Source organism: Culex quinquefasciatus, chromosome 2, assembly GCF_015732765.1.
Source record: "Culex quinquefasciatus strain JHB chromosome 2, VPISU_Cqui_1.0_pri_paternal, whole genome shotgun sequence".
Classification (NCBI taxonomy): Eukaryota; Metazoa; Arthropoda; class Insecta; order Diptera; family Culicidae; genus Culex; species Culex quinquefasciatus.
In genome coordinates this window covers 90,441,480-90,456,654 of record NC_051862.1, presented here as the reverse complement: position 1 = coordinate 90,456,654, position 15,175 = coordinate 90,441,480, and the positions used below count along the sequence as shown (strand labels likewise).

General features: G+C 42.7%; 2 protein-coding genes across 2 annotated transcripts; both read left to right on the top strand.

The window, feature by feature from the left end:
- The first annotated feature begins 439 nt into the window (after nt 1-439).
- On the top strand, nt 440-3,875 carry LOC119766096. The gene is made up of 2 exons (XM_038250487.1): nt 440-2,933; nt 2,989-3,875. Exons 1-2 carry the CDS (start codon nt 440-442, stop codon nt 3,873-3,875), a joined length of 3,381 nt encoding a protein of 1,126 aa, XP_038106415.1.
- On the top strand, nt 3,872-5,008 carry LOC119766095. The gene has a single exon (XM_038250486.1). The coding sequence runs from the start codon at nt 3,872-3,874 to the stop codon at nt 5,006-5,008; it is 1,137 nt and encodes a 378-aa protein (XP_038106414.1).
- The last annotated feature ends 10,167 nt before the right edge of the window (nt 5,009-15,175 follow it).

The following is a 15,175-nucleotide window of genomic DNA, read 5'->3' as shown; positions in this document are numbered from 1 at the left end:
CTAGTTTTACAGGCTCACAGGTGAGCCTCTTTCCATTCCGTTAAGCGCGTTGTTTGTGGTGCTTCGCTTGTGTACCTTTCCCCACAGTGTGCGATCTACGTCATCATGTCGACTAGGGCCAAGCTGGTCAAGAAGCGGGACCTGATCATCGCGCACCTGACTCGATCGAAGAGTTTCCTCAAGGGCTACGATGCGGCGACGCAACAGCATCTGGTGTCTGTTCGGATGGAAAAGCTCGAAGGAAAATGGGAGGAGTTTGAAGCGTTGCAGCTGGAGATCGAGGAGCTCGAGGACAAGGACTACGAGGCAGGCGTCACTGCCGACGCGTCCAAGGAGGAAGTGGAGAAGCGAGTGAAGCAGTTGGAGGAGAAGGAGCAGCAGCGAGATGAGGAGGTTTGAGGATCTGTATTACGAGGTAAGGGCAGGGTTGCTAGCTAGGATGCCAAAGGTGGTTGCGCCTTCTTCTGGTTCTAACGATGGGGCACCAAAAGTGCATGCTGGCGTCCATCTGCCCAAGATTGAATTGCCAAAGTTTAACGGGGATTACGATCTGTGGTTGCCTTTTCATGACACCTTCAAGTCTTTGATCCATGACAACCCGGATTTAAAGACCATTCAAAAGTTCCACTATTTGCGGTCATGCGTGGTTGAAGAGGCTGAGAGAAAGATCGAGAATCTCCAGTTGAGCGAGATCAACTATGAGATTGCGTGGGATACTCTTGTCAAACGGTTCTCCAACAAGTATCTCAATAAGAAACGGCATGTCAACGCGTTGTTGCACTTTCCGCGCGCGGAGAAGTTGACGGCGAGTGGGATTCATGAAGTGATCGACTGTTTCGACCGGTGTACGAAGATCTTGGATCAGTTGGGTGAGGTTTCGTCGGGCTGGGGAGTTTTGTTGACGCAGCTGTTGGTGTCGAAGATGGACGATGCATCGCAGAAGAGCTGGGAGGAAGCGGCGCTGAAACTAGCGGACCCGACGTTCGGGGATGTGATCCAGTTTTTGGAGAATCAGACGAGGGTTCTCGAAGCGATTGCAGTCGATCAGCAACCGGAAGTTCAGCGATCGTCACCTGTGACTTCTGGCAAGCCAGCAAAGAAGCCCTTCCCAAAGCTTGTGGTGAATGCTGCGACGGATGCTGGCCCGCAGAAGTGTCCAGTTTGCAAGGGATCTCACCAAGCTTCTTATTGTCCGGATTTTAAAAGGCTGTCGGTGGAGCAGCGGATCAAGACGATCTACGAGCAGAAGCTGTGCAAGAACTGCTTGCGTGTTGGACATAGGATGTGGACGTGCCCGATTGCTGCACGCTGCAGTACGTGTGGTGGAAGGCACCACTCGTTGATCCACCCCGAGAAGCCAGCGGGTGTCCGTGGTTCGGCATCGAACAGGCCGGCCCCGGTGGTGCAGCAGGCTGCTGGTTCTAGCGTACTGTCAGCAGGGACGGGAACGGCCAGCACACCGCAGGCTCTGACGAGCTCTGTGGCAACCATTTACGCTGCAAACGTGGCAGCGGAGTCGAGGAAGATTCACGTCTTCTTATCGACGGTTCTCGTTTCGGTGAAAGACTGCAACGGAAAGTTGCACACGGCGAGAGCACTTCTTGATAGCGGGTCGCAGGCAAATTTGATCTCGGAGCGGCTGTGCCAGATGCTGCGATTGCCCCGTAAGAAGGTCAGCGTACCGATATCCGGTGTCGGCAGCGCACGGATGCAGGTTGACAGCTCGGCGTCGGCAATAATTTCCTCGCGCGTCTCGAACTATACCGTACCGATGGAGTTTCTGGTACTGAAACGTGTAACCGAGGACCAGCCGTCGGCAACGATTGCCATCGGCGAGTGGAACCTCCCGTCGGATATGGTTCTGGCGGATCCCGGTTTCAACAAGCGCGCTCCGATTGACCTGCTGTTGGGTTTGGAGCACTTCTACGAGTTCTTGCTGTTGAATGGTGGTCAGGTGCAGATCCAGCGTCCTGGTGAAGGTCTTCCGCTGTTTGTCAACACAGTTTTTGGTTGGATAGCAGCAGGGAAGACGGACTTGGGAAGCCTCAACCCTGTCCCGAGTTGTCACGTTTCGGTTAACGCGACCCTGGAGGAGAAAATCGAGCGGTTTTGGACCATCGAAGAGCTGCAGGAGGCACCGAAGCAAACACAAGAAGAGCAGGATTGCGAGGAGCACTTCCAGACGACGTTTTCACGCGACACTACGGGAAGGTACGTGGTGCGGCTTCCGAAGCGCTTGGGCTTCGAGAAGATGATCGGCGAATCCAGGGATATGGCGGTGCGACGATTGATGCAGCTCGAGCGCAGGCTCGGTAAAGACGAAGGGCTTCGGGTGCGTTACAGCGAAGCGATCCACACTTATCTCGAGCAGGACCACATGAGATTGGTAACGGAGGAGGAGCTGAAGGGCGACACGCGCCTTGAGTGCTACCTTCCTCACCATCCGGTGTTCAAGGAATCGAGCACAACTACGAAGATTCGACCGGTGTTCGATGGTTCGGCGAAGACGACGTCAAATCATTCGTTGAATGAAGCGCTGATGGTGGGCCCAGTTCTCCAGGACCCGCTTTTTGACCTGGTGCTTCGTTTCCGGAAGAAGCAGGTTGCTCTCGTCGCTGACATCGAGAAGATGTACTTGCAGGTCAAGGTGCATTCCGACGACACCCCTCTGCAGCGGATCTTGTGGAGGCCGTCACCGTCGGAGCCCATTCGGACGTACGAGATGCTTCGGGTCACTTTCGGCCTGGCCCCATCGTCGTACCTAGCGACAAGATGTCTCCAGCAACTGGCGCATGATGAAGGTGAAGTGTACCAACGTGCGAGGGAAGCTCTGCTGCGGGACTTCTACGTCGACGACTTCATCGGAGGAGCGGAGTCCGAGGAAGAAGCGCTTTTGCTGCGGCAAGAGCTGGAGCAGCTGCTGCCGAAGGGCGGTTTCAGGCTGCGCAAGTGGGTGTCGAACGCCACAGGGGCGTTTGGCGGGGCTAGCTGCGGACGATCTGGGGACGCAGACCAAGCTCAACTTCGACCAGGAGCAGGTGAAGACACTGGGCATCAACTGGCAACCTGGGCCAGATGTGCTGGGAATCGACGTGTCGAGTTTGTCCGTGAGCGGACCGTGGACCAGAAGAAGGGTCTACTCGATAATCGCCCAGCTGTGGGATCCGAGCGGAATCACTGCCCCGGTGATATCATGGGCCAAAATCCGGATGCAGCTGCTGTGGGTAGCGACGCAAGGGTGGGACGACCCGTTGGCGCCGGCGCTGGCGACACAATGGACGGAATTCCACCAGCAACTACCCGAGTTAGCCAAGATAGCAGTCGACAGGTGCGCATTCGTGGAGAATCCAGCGCACGTCGAGTTCCATGTGTTTGCGGACGCATCGGAGGCTGCATACGGAGCATGCATATACGTTCGCTCAGTTGACCCATCAGGACGGGTCAAGATTTGCCTGTTGGCGGCGAAGTCGCGTCCTGCAGGTTTGAAGAAGGTCACTCTAGCAAGACTGGAGCTGTGCGCGGCTTTGATGGCAGCGAGGCTGTACAGTAGAGTGGTCCAAGCTCTCAAGATGGAGGGTACGGAAACTTGGTTTTGGTCAGATTCGACAGTCGTACTAGCGTGGCTCAAGTCGCCATCGTTCGTCTGGCCAACGTTCGTCGCGAACCGAGTCTCGCACATTCAGGAGCTGACGAAGGGACATCGTTGGAACCATGTCAAGGGGACGGAGAATCCAGCGGACCTCGTTTCGCGCGGCGTGATGCCGAAGGATCTCGTTGGACTGCGTCTGTGGTTTCAAGGTCCGCACTGGTTGGAGGCATTCGAGGAGTATTGGAGCAAGGCGAAGCAATTTCCCTCCACTCTGGTCCTCGCATGACGCTCGCTCAAGTTCGCCAGGAGTTTTGGCCGCTAAGTGGCAAACAACTGGCAACCTACACGTATCGGAACTGTGTGCGATGTTTCCGAAGCAACCCTGTCCCTGTCAAGCAACCCCCTGGTCAACTCCCAAAGCCTCGTACAACTCCCTCTCGTCCGTTCACCGTCACCGGTGTAGATTATTGTGGCCCGGTCTACCTGAAGCCCGCACACCGTCGAGCAGCTGCGCTGAAGGCGTACATCGCCGTGTTCGTGTGCTTCAGCACAAAAGCGGTCCACCTTGAGCTTGTAGGGGATCTGACGACCGCGGCGTTTCTTGCGGCCCTGCGACGTTTCGTTGCGCGCCGAGGCCTGCCCTCGGAAGTCCACTCGGACAACGGCCTGAACTTTCAGGGAGCTAGCAACCATCTGCGAGAGCTCTACGATCTGTTGCAAGACCCTACGGTGATCGAAGAGGTCACCAACGAAGCTTCTCGTCGAGGCATCGACTGGAAGTTTATCCCACCGAGAGCGCCGAATTTCGGTGGCTTGTGGGAGGCGGCGGTAAAGTCCGCCAAGACGTCGCTCATCCGCGTGCTCGGCCAGCGACAACTCTCGTTCGAGGACATGATTACTGTCCTCGCGCAAATCGAAGCAGCGATGAATTCCCGTCCGCTTACTCCACTATCCGAGGATCCGGACGAGCTGGACGTGCTCACACCAGGGCACTTTCTGACCGGAACATCGCTGCTGGCGATCCCAGATCCGGACTATTCGGACATCCCCACGAACCGGCTGCAGCATTACCAGCAGCTGCAACAACTGGTGCAGCAGCACTGGAAGCGGTGGAGGCGAGAGTACATCTCGCAACTCCACAACCAGAACCAGAAGTTCCCGCAAGCAACCCAGCTGAAGGCTGGCCAGATGGTGGTCCTCAAGGAGGACAACAAGGCGGCAATCGAGTGGCCTCTTGCCCGCATCATCGAGGTCTACCCCGGTCCTGATGGCGTCGTCCGGGTCGTGAAGCTGCGCCTGCCGAACGGTGCTGTCTACAAGCGACAAGCATCCCGAGTTTGCTTGCTGCCTTTCGAGAGGGACTCGATCGGGCAGACTCCGAACGCCTTCAACCCTCAACCGTCACAAGGCGCACCGTAAGCGGAGGAATCGCTGTCGACCGACATCCATACAGCGCAACGGAGATGGGCGAAGAAGGCGCTAAGAAGATTATTTTGAATTTTTAAACAGTGCTAGTTTTAAGTAGCTAAGGAAGCAAAATTAGGTTTAGAGTTTTCTTTAGTTTTTAAATTCTTACAGAATTTTGGTGGCCGGAATGTTTGGTCGCAAACGTTAGTTTGAGTAGTCACCCTGCCGTGTAGCATAGATTTCTGTTTTGCTATAATTTTCTATCTTGCGTGTGCACACGGCAGGGCAACAGTAGTGGTGTTGTTGATCGTCGCGATCACACGCACCATCGTAGAGTTTTGCGCATTCCTTTTTGCACTGCTTGAGTGTAGTATCAGTACAAATAAATCGTCGTCGCAGCCGGTCGTCGTCTCGCGTTTCTCTGAGGAGATTTTGTTTACCTTTGCGCGAATAAAGAGAAGAAGAAAGTTAAGTTTTCTTGTGGAATAAATTGTAGTTTTCTATCGTGAAGTTCGTCGTGTTTTCCTGAGAACCTGTGGAGAAATACTTACCGGGAATCTGCTACACCTGCTCTGGAACATACCTGTGGAACCTATAAAGAAAAGGGAAGAGGAAAACGAGCACGGGAGGTACGGAAGGAATCTGGAAGGAGGAATTTCGGGACACAGAAGGACAACACAACACACGAAGGACAAACACAACACAACTAGACACAACGTAGAAAGAAGCCTCAGCAGCCGAAGTACAGGTGAGAAAGCGTTTCGTGGCCAGGCGGGATTGGGTCCGAACAAGCTGTAATTCATGATCAAAGTGCTGATAGAAATAGGCTGAGAAATTGTATATTTCCCCTATCATCAAAATTTATGACTTGGGAAATTTTGGAATTGGAATTCGAAAAGATTTCACAGGAGTTTGTTTAAAATAAAATGAAAAACACGATTGTTTCAAAAATATCCATTTTTGAAGATTAGCACACACAGCAAAAAATCCGATGGTATATTCGCATGCAAAGGCATGCACATCACCTTCGTCAAAATAAACATTTAATATTACACACTGCATGTACAATTTTTGCAAACACAAAAAAAAGTTGCAACCGACGGGATTCAAACCCAGCACCAATAGTAAGGACTGGCGCCTTAGCCCACTCGGCCATCAGACCGATGAATAACTGTAAGAATAAACGCATATATGAGCTTGACTTTTCGGTCAAGTAGGTTTCCCATACTGATAGGCTACATGTTTCTGGGTGTAAAATCACATAAAATTGCATAAAATAATACAATATTTATTTTACACCCAGGCCTTTTACACGCAGCTGGATTACTACTTTTTTAGCTGTGTATATGAGATTGACATTTCGGTCAAGTTGGTTTCCCATACTGATGGGCTACATATGTCAAGGTGTAAAATCACATAAAATTGCATAAAATAATGCAATATTTATTTTACACCCAGGCCTTTTACACGCAGCTGGATTACTACTTTTTTAGCTGTGCACCGCTGAATTCAGAAACTGACAAATCTAAACGAAAACTGAGACAAATTAACATAATAATCTTGATAAATTGTTGTTCGTGTTTTTGTCGAATTTACAAATTGAATAAAATCATTGAAAAATGTATATTTCAGTAATTGTATTCATCCCGTTACAAATTTGAATGATGAAATTATTTCTTAAGATAGAAAATATAAGAGAAAAAACTTACCAGCCTGAGCTTAGACTTATTCTGGGAAATACAAAAATTCTGAAAAACATTTTTCTGGGGGTTCCTTGGCCAAAATAATTCGCCCCGTATTTTTTTTGTTTGGCCATTAGGGTTACCTACATCGTGCTAGGGTTGTTCGATAAATGGCAATTTTCGTCATTTTTTGCAAAAGCCACTTTAAAAAAAATATATATATTTCCGCGTCATTTCATCCGATTTTAGCTATCTTAGACACGGTCAAAACGCCACACAGTGGTTCAAAAGGCTGTTTTGACGAACTTAATTGATTAGAGCAAAAAGTAAGCATTTTCGTGCTTCGACATGTTATACAAATTTGTTCAGCGTTGTCATGGCCTACTTTTGATGAAATTTGTTTTTCAAAATACTCATCGCAGTAGGCTATGGAATTTCTAACTTTTGACAGTTAAGAGATAGAGCTTTGGTGTCTTCGGCAAAGTTGTAGGGCTGAAAATTTCCACAAACTTTGTGGAAGACGCCAAAGCTCTATCTTTGCGTTGAATACCAGTTTTGGAACCTTTTTCATAAATCCCTGCCAAAAATAAGTTTTTTGACTAAAACTATGTTGAACTTTGATTTTAGACGATTACAATGTTCAGAAGAGTTGGCAGTAATATCAAAACAAACAACTATGTCAAAGACGCCAAATTGATAAGAGTTATATGTGATGAGTTATAGCAAGATTTGGTGATAATTAAGCTACTTTTCGAGCTCGGTATATAAAGCCTCGGGCAAATTTGGGCAAAAACCCATACAATAGGCTTCAAGTATGACTATTCCACTACAAAATGTCGGGTGAATCATTCGTCCGAATGTTTACGGTCATAGATTTCCGAGCATTTTAATTTATTTTATTTTTTGATGACTATTTAAATGCATTTAAGACACTTTTAAGGCACATAAGCCGTTTTTGCGATTTATTCGGATACACGAGGCGTGCAAGCCAGACTCTTGTGAAAATTTTGATGTATTGGAAGTCTATCTTTGGAACCTATTAGCTAATAAATAATATGAATGTTTGAAATAATTTACTGTCTTTGCAACACTAATGTTATGACATTGTCTAGATGTCTAGATTCGCCGATTAACTCTTTTGGAAGATTTTTTTTTCAAAGATATTCACAAAAATACACTGGATAGCCTCAAAAATAACGTTATAACGTGATCGCAGCACCTAAGAGATCCTAATAAAAATAAGTGATGAGTAAAAAAAACAGACTACCTACAGACTTTTTGTCAAAATTATACAGACACCGCCTTTGAGGAAAATGGCATCCCTCTACACGGCTTTCTCTGTAAGGTGAGGAAGGCAAAAACGTTCTATGTTTATTTTAAAAAAGTTATTTGTTTTTCCCACTTTGCTCTCTTTATTTGTGTTGCACAGAGTAAATCAGCTGCCCTAGTAGCAACCTGCGCTAACTAACATTCCCGTCCCTTAAAATCGAGGTCTACAAACTGACATGGCGGGCACCGTTGGTGGCCAATGACTGTTACCTATTCGCAACTGATCTTGTTTTGGCAATCATGGTGTTTTATCTTTTCAGCGCATTCATACATGCTGTTGATAAGGGAAACGCCACTTGATAGTCGAAGCCTATGATCAGTAGTGCTGAAAGGATATTACGGTTCTGTTCAGCAACGGAGGGGCAACCATGGGTGATCTCTCATGCTCATGCTCATGCTTTGCTCTCTTTATTTGTGTTATTTGTCAATTTGGTTAAATATTCCATTTCACACTTATATTTATAGAGCCACGTAGCCTAGTGTACCGCTTCCGCCTCGTAAGCGGTAGATCGGGGTTCAAATCCCGGCACGAACCAATCTGGTGATCTTTTCCCTTCTGGATTCGATTGCTTAGTAAAGGGAAGGTAGTGTATCATCACAAACTGGACCTTATCACGACTCCTTAGGAAAGGCGACCTATGGAAGGTTAATATTTAGTTGAGAAATAGCCACTGAATCCGCTTTGTAAATGCGGTCCCGGTAGGTTATCATAAATATATTTTAATGGATCAACCGTGGTTTTCCCCGATTTCAGATTGTACAATTCAGGATTTTCTACGATTCCAGAGAATTTCCCTCCACCGTAAGGGGAGCCTGGCTGGGGATATTGATTGCACGATTGGTTTTTCGCATCGTTGATATTTATTTTCCGGGCTGTGGTTCACCGGTTTTCCAGCAGCACTACTGTCGGTGCGGGGTGCGGCCACGTTTGTCCCATCTCGTCAGAACTCATCAACGGTGATGGGGACCGACCGACCGACTGACTTTATGAAGGAACACGGAGGAGATTCATTATTATTATCGGTAATGATGTGAAGTGTGGGAGGGGGTGAGGGTCTGATGGTCCACGGTGACACCCACGATAATGAAACGTGATGAGAAACATCCGTAACGGATGGCACCATCCATTAGGGGCTGGAACGGGGTTGTTGGTTCGTCTGTCAACTGGAAACTGAATGTATCTTGGGATTGGTTTTTCCTTTTTTTATCAGAAGTTGGGAATGAAGGTCACGTGGTGCTGCACCATCGGGAGATAAATATTGCACAAATTGCACTTTTGACCCAACTGCAAACAACGTGTCTCATCAAACAACCCCTCTCCCACCTCCTCATTATTTATTTGAAATTATTTCGATTGAATGAAGCGAAAAAGACTGCTAATTAGTGGCCCTGTTTACATTTCATGATTGTTGTTTAATGTCGCGATTGACGAGGTGCACCCCGGCTGAACTAATTTCAACATTGGAATTGAGAGGTAGAAAAAAAAACATAAAATCGAGTTGAAATCAATCATTCACAGATTGTGGACCAATCAAGTGATCAATGGAAAGCAATCAGCACACGAATTGTGCACACACGGTTAATGAAAAGGGCATTATTTGCTCAAACGAAATGAGTTTTTGAAATTTGTGTTTTAATTTCTAAACATTGGCTTTGGTAATGATTTTGGTTCAGGTTTCTTTAAACAAATTATATGTTATCACGATGGAATTGAGAATGCTTTGCTGCAAAAAAATGCTTTAATTTTGTAGTTGATTTTACATTAATCAATACTTTTTATTTAAATTATTAGTTCGAACAAAATATCTACGATTCAATTATTATCAGTGATTGCTTGTGGCTGTTTTCAAATAAAGTTTTTTAAACACCTTTAAAACAACCACTTGGATTATTTGTAGCACCTTAGTTCAAAGAAATTCACATAGTTTACACCTCGTAGTTTTGCAAACTAGTTTGTGACTGCTCAAAAGGCTTGTTGACCAGCTCTCTTTTCAATTATTAATGCCTCAATTCCCATTTTCCACCTCTAAAAGTTCTTTGATTTAACGCTAGATTATGTGTCGACCTTTCACACTTTCCATGGAGGATGATTGAGGATGAGCAGTTTTGCTTTGAAAATCCTTCAGAAGGTGAAAAGTTTATTCAAGAGGGTGTCACAACCTATCACAACTAGGCTTGTGGTTGTGAGGCAAACAAATCTCTTTGTTTACATTAAGGTCTTTGTTTTTTGGATATCAGTTGGGAAAAAACAATTTGTTTAAAAAAAATCATAAAGTTTAACAGACCTTCGAAATGGTTTATTTGCCCTGCACTCTTTTTCTTTCCCATAATAAATTGTTAGTTTTTTTTAATGTATTTTTGTGTATATTTTTTTGTATTTTTGTATTATAGTTGCATGTTTTTTAAGCTTTATGTGCTTTTGTATTTTTAATTTATGTTTTTTTTTTTGCAAATTGTACTATTTTCTTTTAATTGAAATCTTTGGCATTCTTCACAGCCAAGCAAACCTCACAAAAAATAATCTATTATATGTGATTATTTTTGATGACCTCCGAAACTTACAAATTCAAGATGAGAATCGAAGCAAGCCGTGCGCGCATCGTGACGTTTTATGTTTTTGCTGCGTTTTTTCGTTTTATTAATTTAGAATTTGAAAATTAAAGTGTTTTAAATTATTTTTTTTGTTTTACACTGTGATTGCAGTTGTAGTGCCGACGGTGACTTGCCGTGTTACGGGTTTTACGGTTAGAAGTCCGGAGTGCCCAATTCTTGGTTTTTCCGTGGACATGTCTGGTTTTGCGTAGTTTCTGTGAGGTATTTTGGCGATTCCAGAAGAAGAAGCTAATTTGTTGGGGAAAAAGTGCATTTGTGTAATATTTTGTGAAACAAAATAACATTTAAAGTCGATTGCAGATCATGAACTGAGTCGCGAGCGGAAGTGCTTTTCTCGTCTTTCCCAAGTGGTCGTGGATTTCAGCAGATTTTTACGGTTGTTTTGAATTTTAACCGAGTGCCTACTTTAAGGAAGCACAAAGGGGTGAAAGTGATGTCCTGAACGTGGAAGAAGCTGGAATTAGTGTTTTTGGACCCCTGCAAGAAGCTTTTCCTAGCACGCGTTTGTGGAAAGGGATCCTCATTTGCTGGTTCTGGGTGAAGAAATTAATGACGGCGGATTGAAAGGAACAGAAAAGTCCACATAAAAACAAGAAGAAGCAAAAATTGAAGAGCTGACGTTCGATGCCTACTGCGATCATTTGGGTGAGTTCGTTCTATGTTGAACATTTTTGTGGGTGTATATTGTTGGGTTTTCGGAGCGTTTTTTTTTAAATTAGATTTTATAAACTAGATTCAAGTTTACAGATTTTGGATTCATTGTTTAAATTATTTCGATGAATTTTAGGCTAACTTTTGGATCTATCTGGATGATTTTCATCAAATATATGCAGTTGTTGTTAATTTTAATGTCTCTATTTCGGCATCAATATTTCTTTTGTTCAATTGATATAAAAATTAAAATATTTCGATTCCATGAACTGTGTCTTTATGGCATTCAAAATTGCAAGTGATCTGTATTGTATGGTTTTGTTTTTAATTAATGTTGCTGTCAAAATTGAGACGAATTAATGTTGCTGTCAAAATTGAGACGTTTTATGTATCTACCAAATTGAAATAACCCTCTTTATAGTTCCTCTTTAGAGTTTGCATAAGTAAAAAAATGGTCAATTTCAAGTTACAATTTTGGCATCAATTGTTGTGAATTGTTCGAGAACCGATCGTAAAAACGTCTTTGTTTACAGCTGGCACGTATGACCTTTTGAAAACTAACTCGAGATCTGTTTAATTGTTGTAATCTCAAATATTACAGATTTGGATCCATCTGGTGGTTACATTTAAAATATATTTTTAAAATATGTTCACAGATACTCTAAATTTCAGATTCATAATGGAGAATACTATCATTAAATATATCACTTTACTTTCTTGTATTGTCTCGAATTTGGCACCAATTTTATATTTACTTAGTTGTACACATTTACAGATTATTTAAATAATTAAAAAAAATCATAGTATCCTTAATGGTCAATTCTTATGAGATTTGATGAATTGGCAATTATTATTATTTTTAACAGCATTTCAAACGAATGGTGCCAAAATCGGGACAGATTTAAAACTACCTTTTAAAACAAGATTTGACAATTGTTTTGAAGTTCTTCTTCTCATGCTATTACATTTCTCTCTGTTTCGAGTTTAGCTTTAGCTGTTGCTTCTTTTGCCTTATATGTGTATGGTATTTTAATAAATTATAGTTGCTTAAATAAGCACTAAATATTTTCCATTATTTAAGATACAATATTGAGAGTTGAAGCTTCGAAACAACTTGTCACGTTCTTACGATGTATTATTATTTGATCGTTTATTATTACTTATATATTTCATATTTATTATCTCTTATTTTATTTATTTTATTTATTATATTCATTATATATATTATATTTATTATATTCATCATATTTATTATATTTATTACATATATTTCAAACGCCTAACAAACCCCCAAAAAAAATATACTAACCCCTCTCAAAAAATAACATCCCAGGGCCTTCATATGTTTTATGGACTGGACGAGGGAGTCGTGGATAGCCTGGCCCAAGTCACATGAGTTTCATTGTCTTTTTAATCATATCATTAGAAATGATTGGAATGAGAATGATAATCTTTTAAGGTCCTTAAGTTATAAGTCGGTTACTAACCAAACCGTCTCAGTTGAAACATACTGCGGTCATGGCCAAGTCCTGCCAAGACGGGGGTACTAATACATACATACATACATACATACCTCCGAAACTTACAAATTCAATGGCTTTTATGCTCTACTAAAACTTCTCTTCGCACAAGGACACCATGTTTCCACATGTCCTTTCCCCTCTCGCACGCAAGTGTGTCTGCGCCCATCGCGATAAGTAAAGCTGTCTATAGAGCAATTCCATGCCAAATAGGGAATCGGTTGTACCCGACCCTCTCCGATTTCAATGAAACTTTGTAGACATGTTATCCTACGCTTATATAAGCCATTTTTATGTATATGGAGCCAGTTCCACACGATAATGACATTTGAGAAGGGCGTAAGTGTTTTAAAACTTTTTGTAATTCGGAATATAAATATTTCTGTATCTCGAAGCCGTTGCATCGTATCAAAAAGTGGACAAAGACAAACTTGTAGGAAATTTGACGGGCTTTTCGATAAAAATACACTGACAGAAAAAAAAACTCATCTTTTATGAGATTTTTTGATTTTTAAGTTTAAAAGTCAAATTTGAGGGGGAGCCCACGATTTTTTTTCGTTCAAAATTTTTGTGAAGATAGCCTAAGATGTTACAAAAAGACTCACAAAAAATGCAGGATGGAGCATCTCACCTAAAAAATACAAAATCATTTACTGAAACTGTTTTTGAAAAGTGCTCTAAACGTCAATATTTTCAAAAACCGAATACGGAATCGATTTTCCAGACAATTTTACATAAAAGTCTCCATATTGACTACTGTCCTAAGTCCAATCCTTGTGAAGTTTCAGCGGTTTTAAAAATGTTGAAAAATAGGTTTTTGATGGTTTTTGGCAATTTCTATATGATAGACTTGATTTTTCAGTCTCGTAAATATTTTAACCGGAAAGCTCGTCCAATTTCCCATAAGTTTGTCTTTGACCACATTTCAATTGGATGTATGGGCTTACAGATATAAGCTAATTTACTATCCAGGTTACTATACTACACTGAAAAAATATGATGTTTTCAGTTATGAGCAATGTAATTAGCTTATATCTGTAAGCTCATACAACCAATTGAAATGTGGTCAAAGACAAACTTATGGGAAATTGGACGAGCTTTCCGGTTAAAATATTTACGAGACTGAAAAATCAAGTCTATCATATAGAAATTGTCAAAAACCATCAAAAAACCTATTTTTTCAACATTTTTATTTTTAAAACCGCTGAAACTTCACAAGGATTGGACTTAGGACAGTAGTCAATATGGAGACTTTTATGTAAAATTGTCTGGAGAATCGATTCCCGTATTCGGTTTTTGAAAATATTGACGTTTAGAGCACTTTTCAAAAAAACAGTTTCAGTAAATGATTTTTGTATTTTTTTAGGTGAGATGCTCCATCCTGCATTTTTTGTGAGTCTTTTTGTAACATCTTAGGCTATCTTCACAAAAATTTTGAACGAAAAAATCGTGGGCTCCTCAAATTTTGACTTTTAAACTTAAAAATCAAAAAATCTCATAAAAGTTGAGTGTTTTTTTCTTTCAGTGTATTTTTATCAAAAAGCCCGTCAAATTTCCTACAAGTTTGTCTTTGACCACTTTTTGATACGATGCAACGGCTTCGAGATACAGAAATATTTATATTTCGAATTACAAAAATATTTAAAATACTTACGCCCTTCTCAAATGTCATTATCGTGTAGACCTGGCTCCAAATACATTAAAATGGCTTATATAAGCGTAGGATAATATGTCTACAAAGTTTCATTGAAATCGGAGAGGGTCGAGAAAAAAATACCTGAAAAATTCCTGTTTTGGGCTGGAATTGCTCTATAAATTCATAAATCTTGGCCCCTCCCGGACAGTTTCTGCGGACGATTCGTTTGCTTTCTCCGGAAACGAAAAATATGAGCAGACCCAAAGGTTAACTGCTTGTGCGATCTCCAAAACAGGCCTGTAAATATGCGAAAATGTTGCACAAAAACAAAAAATAAAATCATCGTGAAACATGTCCCAAATGATGAACGTTTGCTCAAGATTTGGCTGCTGCTGCTTGCAAGCAGATATGAGATGATGGAAATGTCGTACAAATGTTACTCCCTTTGGGGAAAACGGGAAAGTATCTGGCCCAGCTGGGGCTGATGGACGAAGGGGATTTAATGGAGAAAAATTGCCTTTCTGTAAGGGTGAAATTCCGAAAATCTTACCGGATTGCATGCAAAACTGTTTTCAGAAAGTGTTGTAAATTCAAGCATTGTTTATGGACTTTTATTTGTGTCACAAGCTTAGCAAAGTTTCAAATTCATGTCACGATTTGGACCACGTTTGCTACGAAAGGTGACACAACTAAAACAAACTAAACGTTCGAAGCGTTACAAAAGTTCAAACACAATCAATATCCCATC

What these genes read in the sequence shown, in the direction of transcription:
- LOC119766096 (XM_038250487.1), top strand. Translation starts at nt 440, where the DNA reads ATGCCAAAGGTGGTTGCGCCTTCTTCTGGTTCTAACGATGGGGCACCA. An exon ending in GCAGCTGCTGCCGAAGGGCG is followed by an intron (nt 2,934 to 2,988) that starts GTTTCAGGCTGC and finishes TGGCGGGGCTAG; the next exon opens with CTGCGGACGATCTGGGGACG.
- LOC119766095 (XM_038250486.1), top strand. Translation starts at nt 3,872, where the DNA reads ATGACGCTCGCTCAAGTTCGCCAGGAGTTTTGGCCGCTAAGTGGCAAA.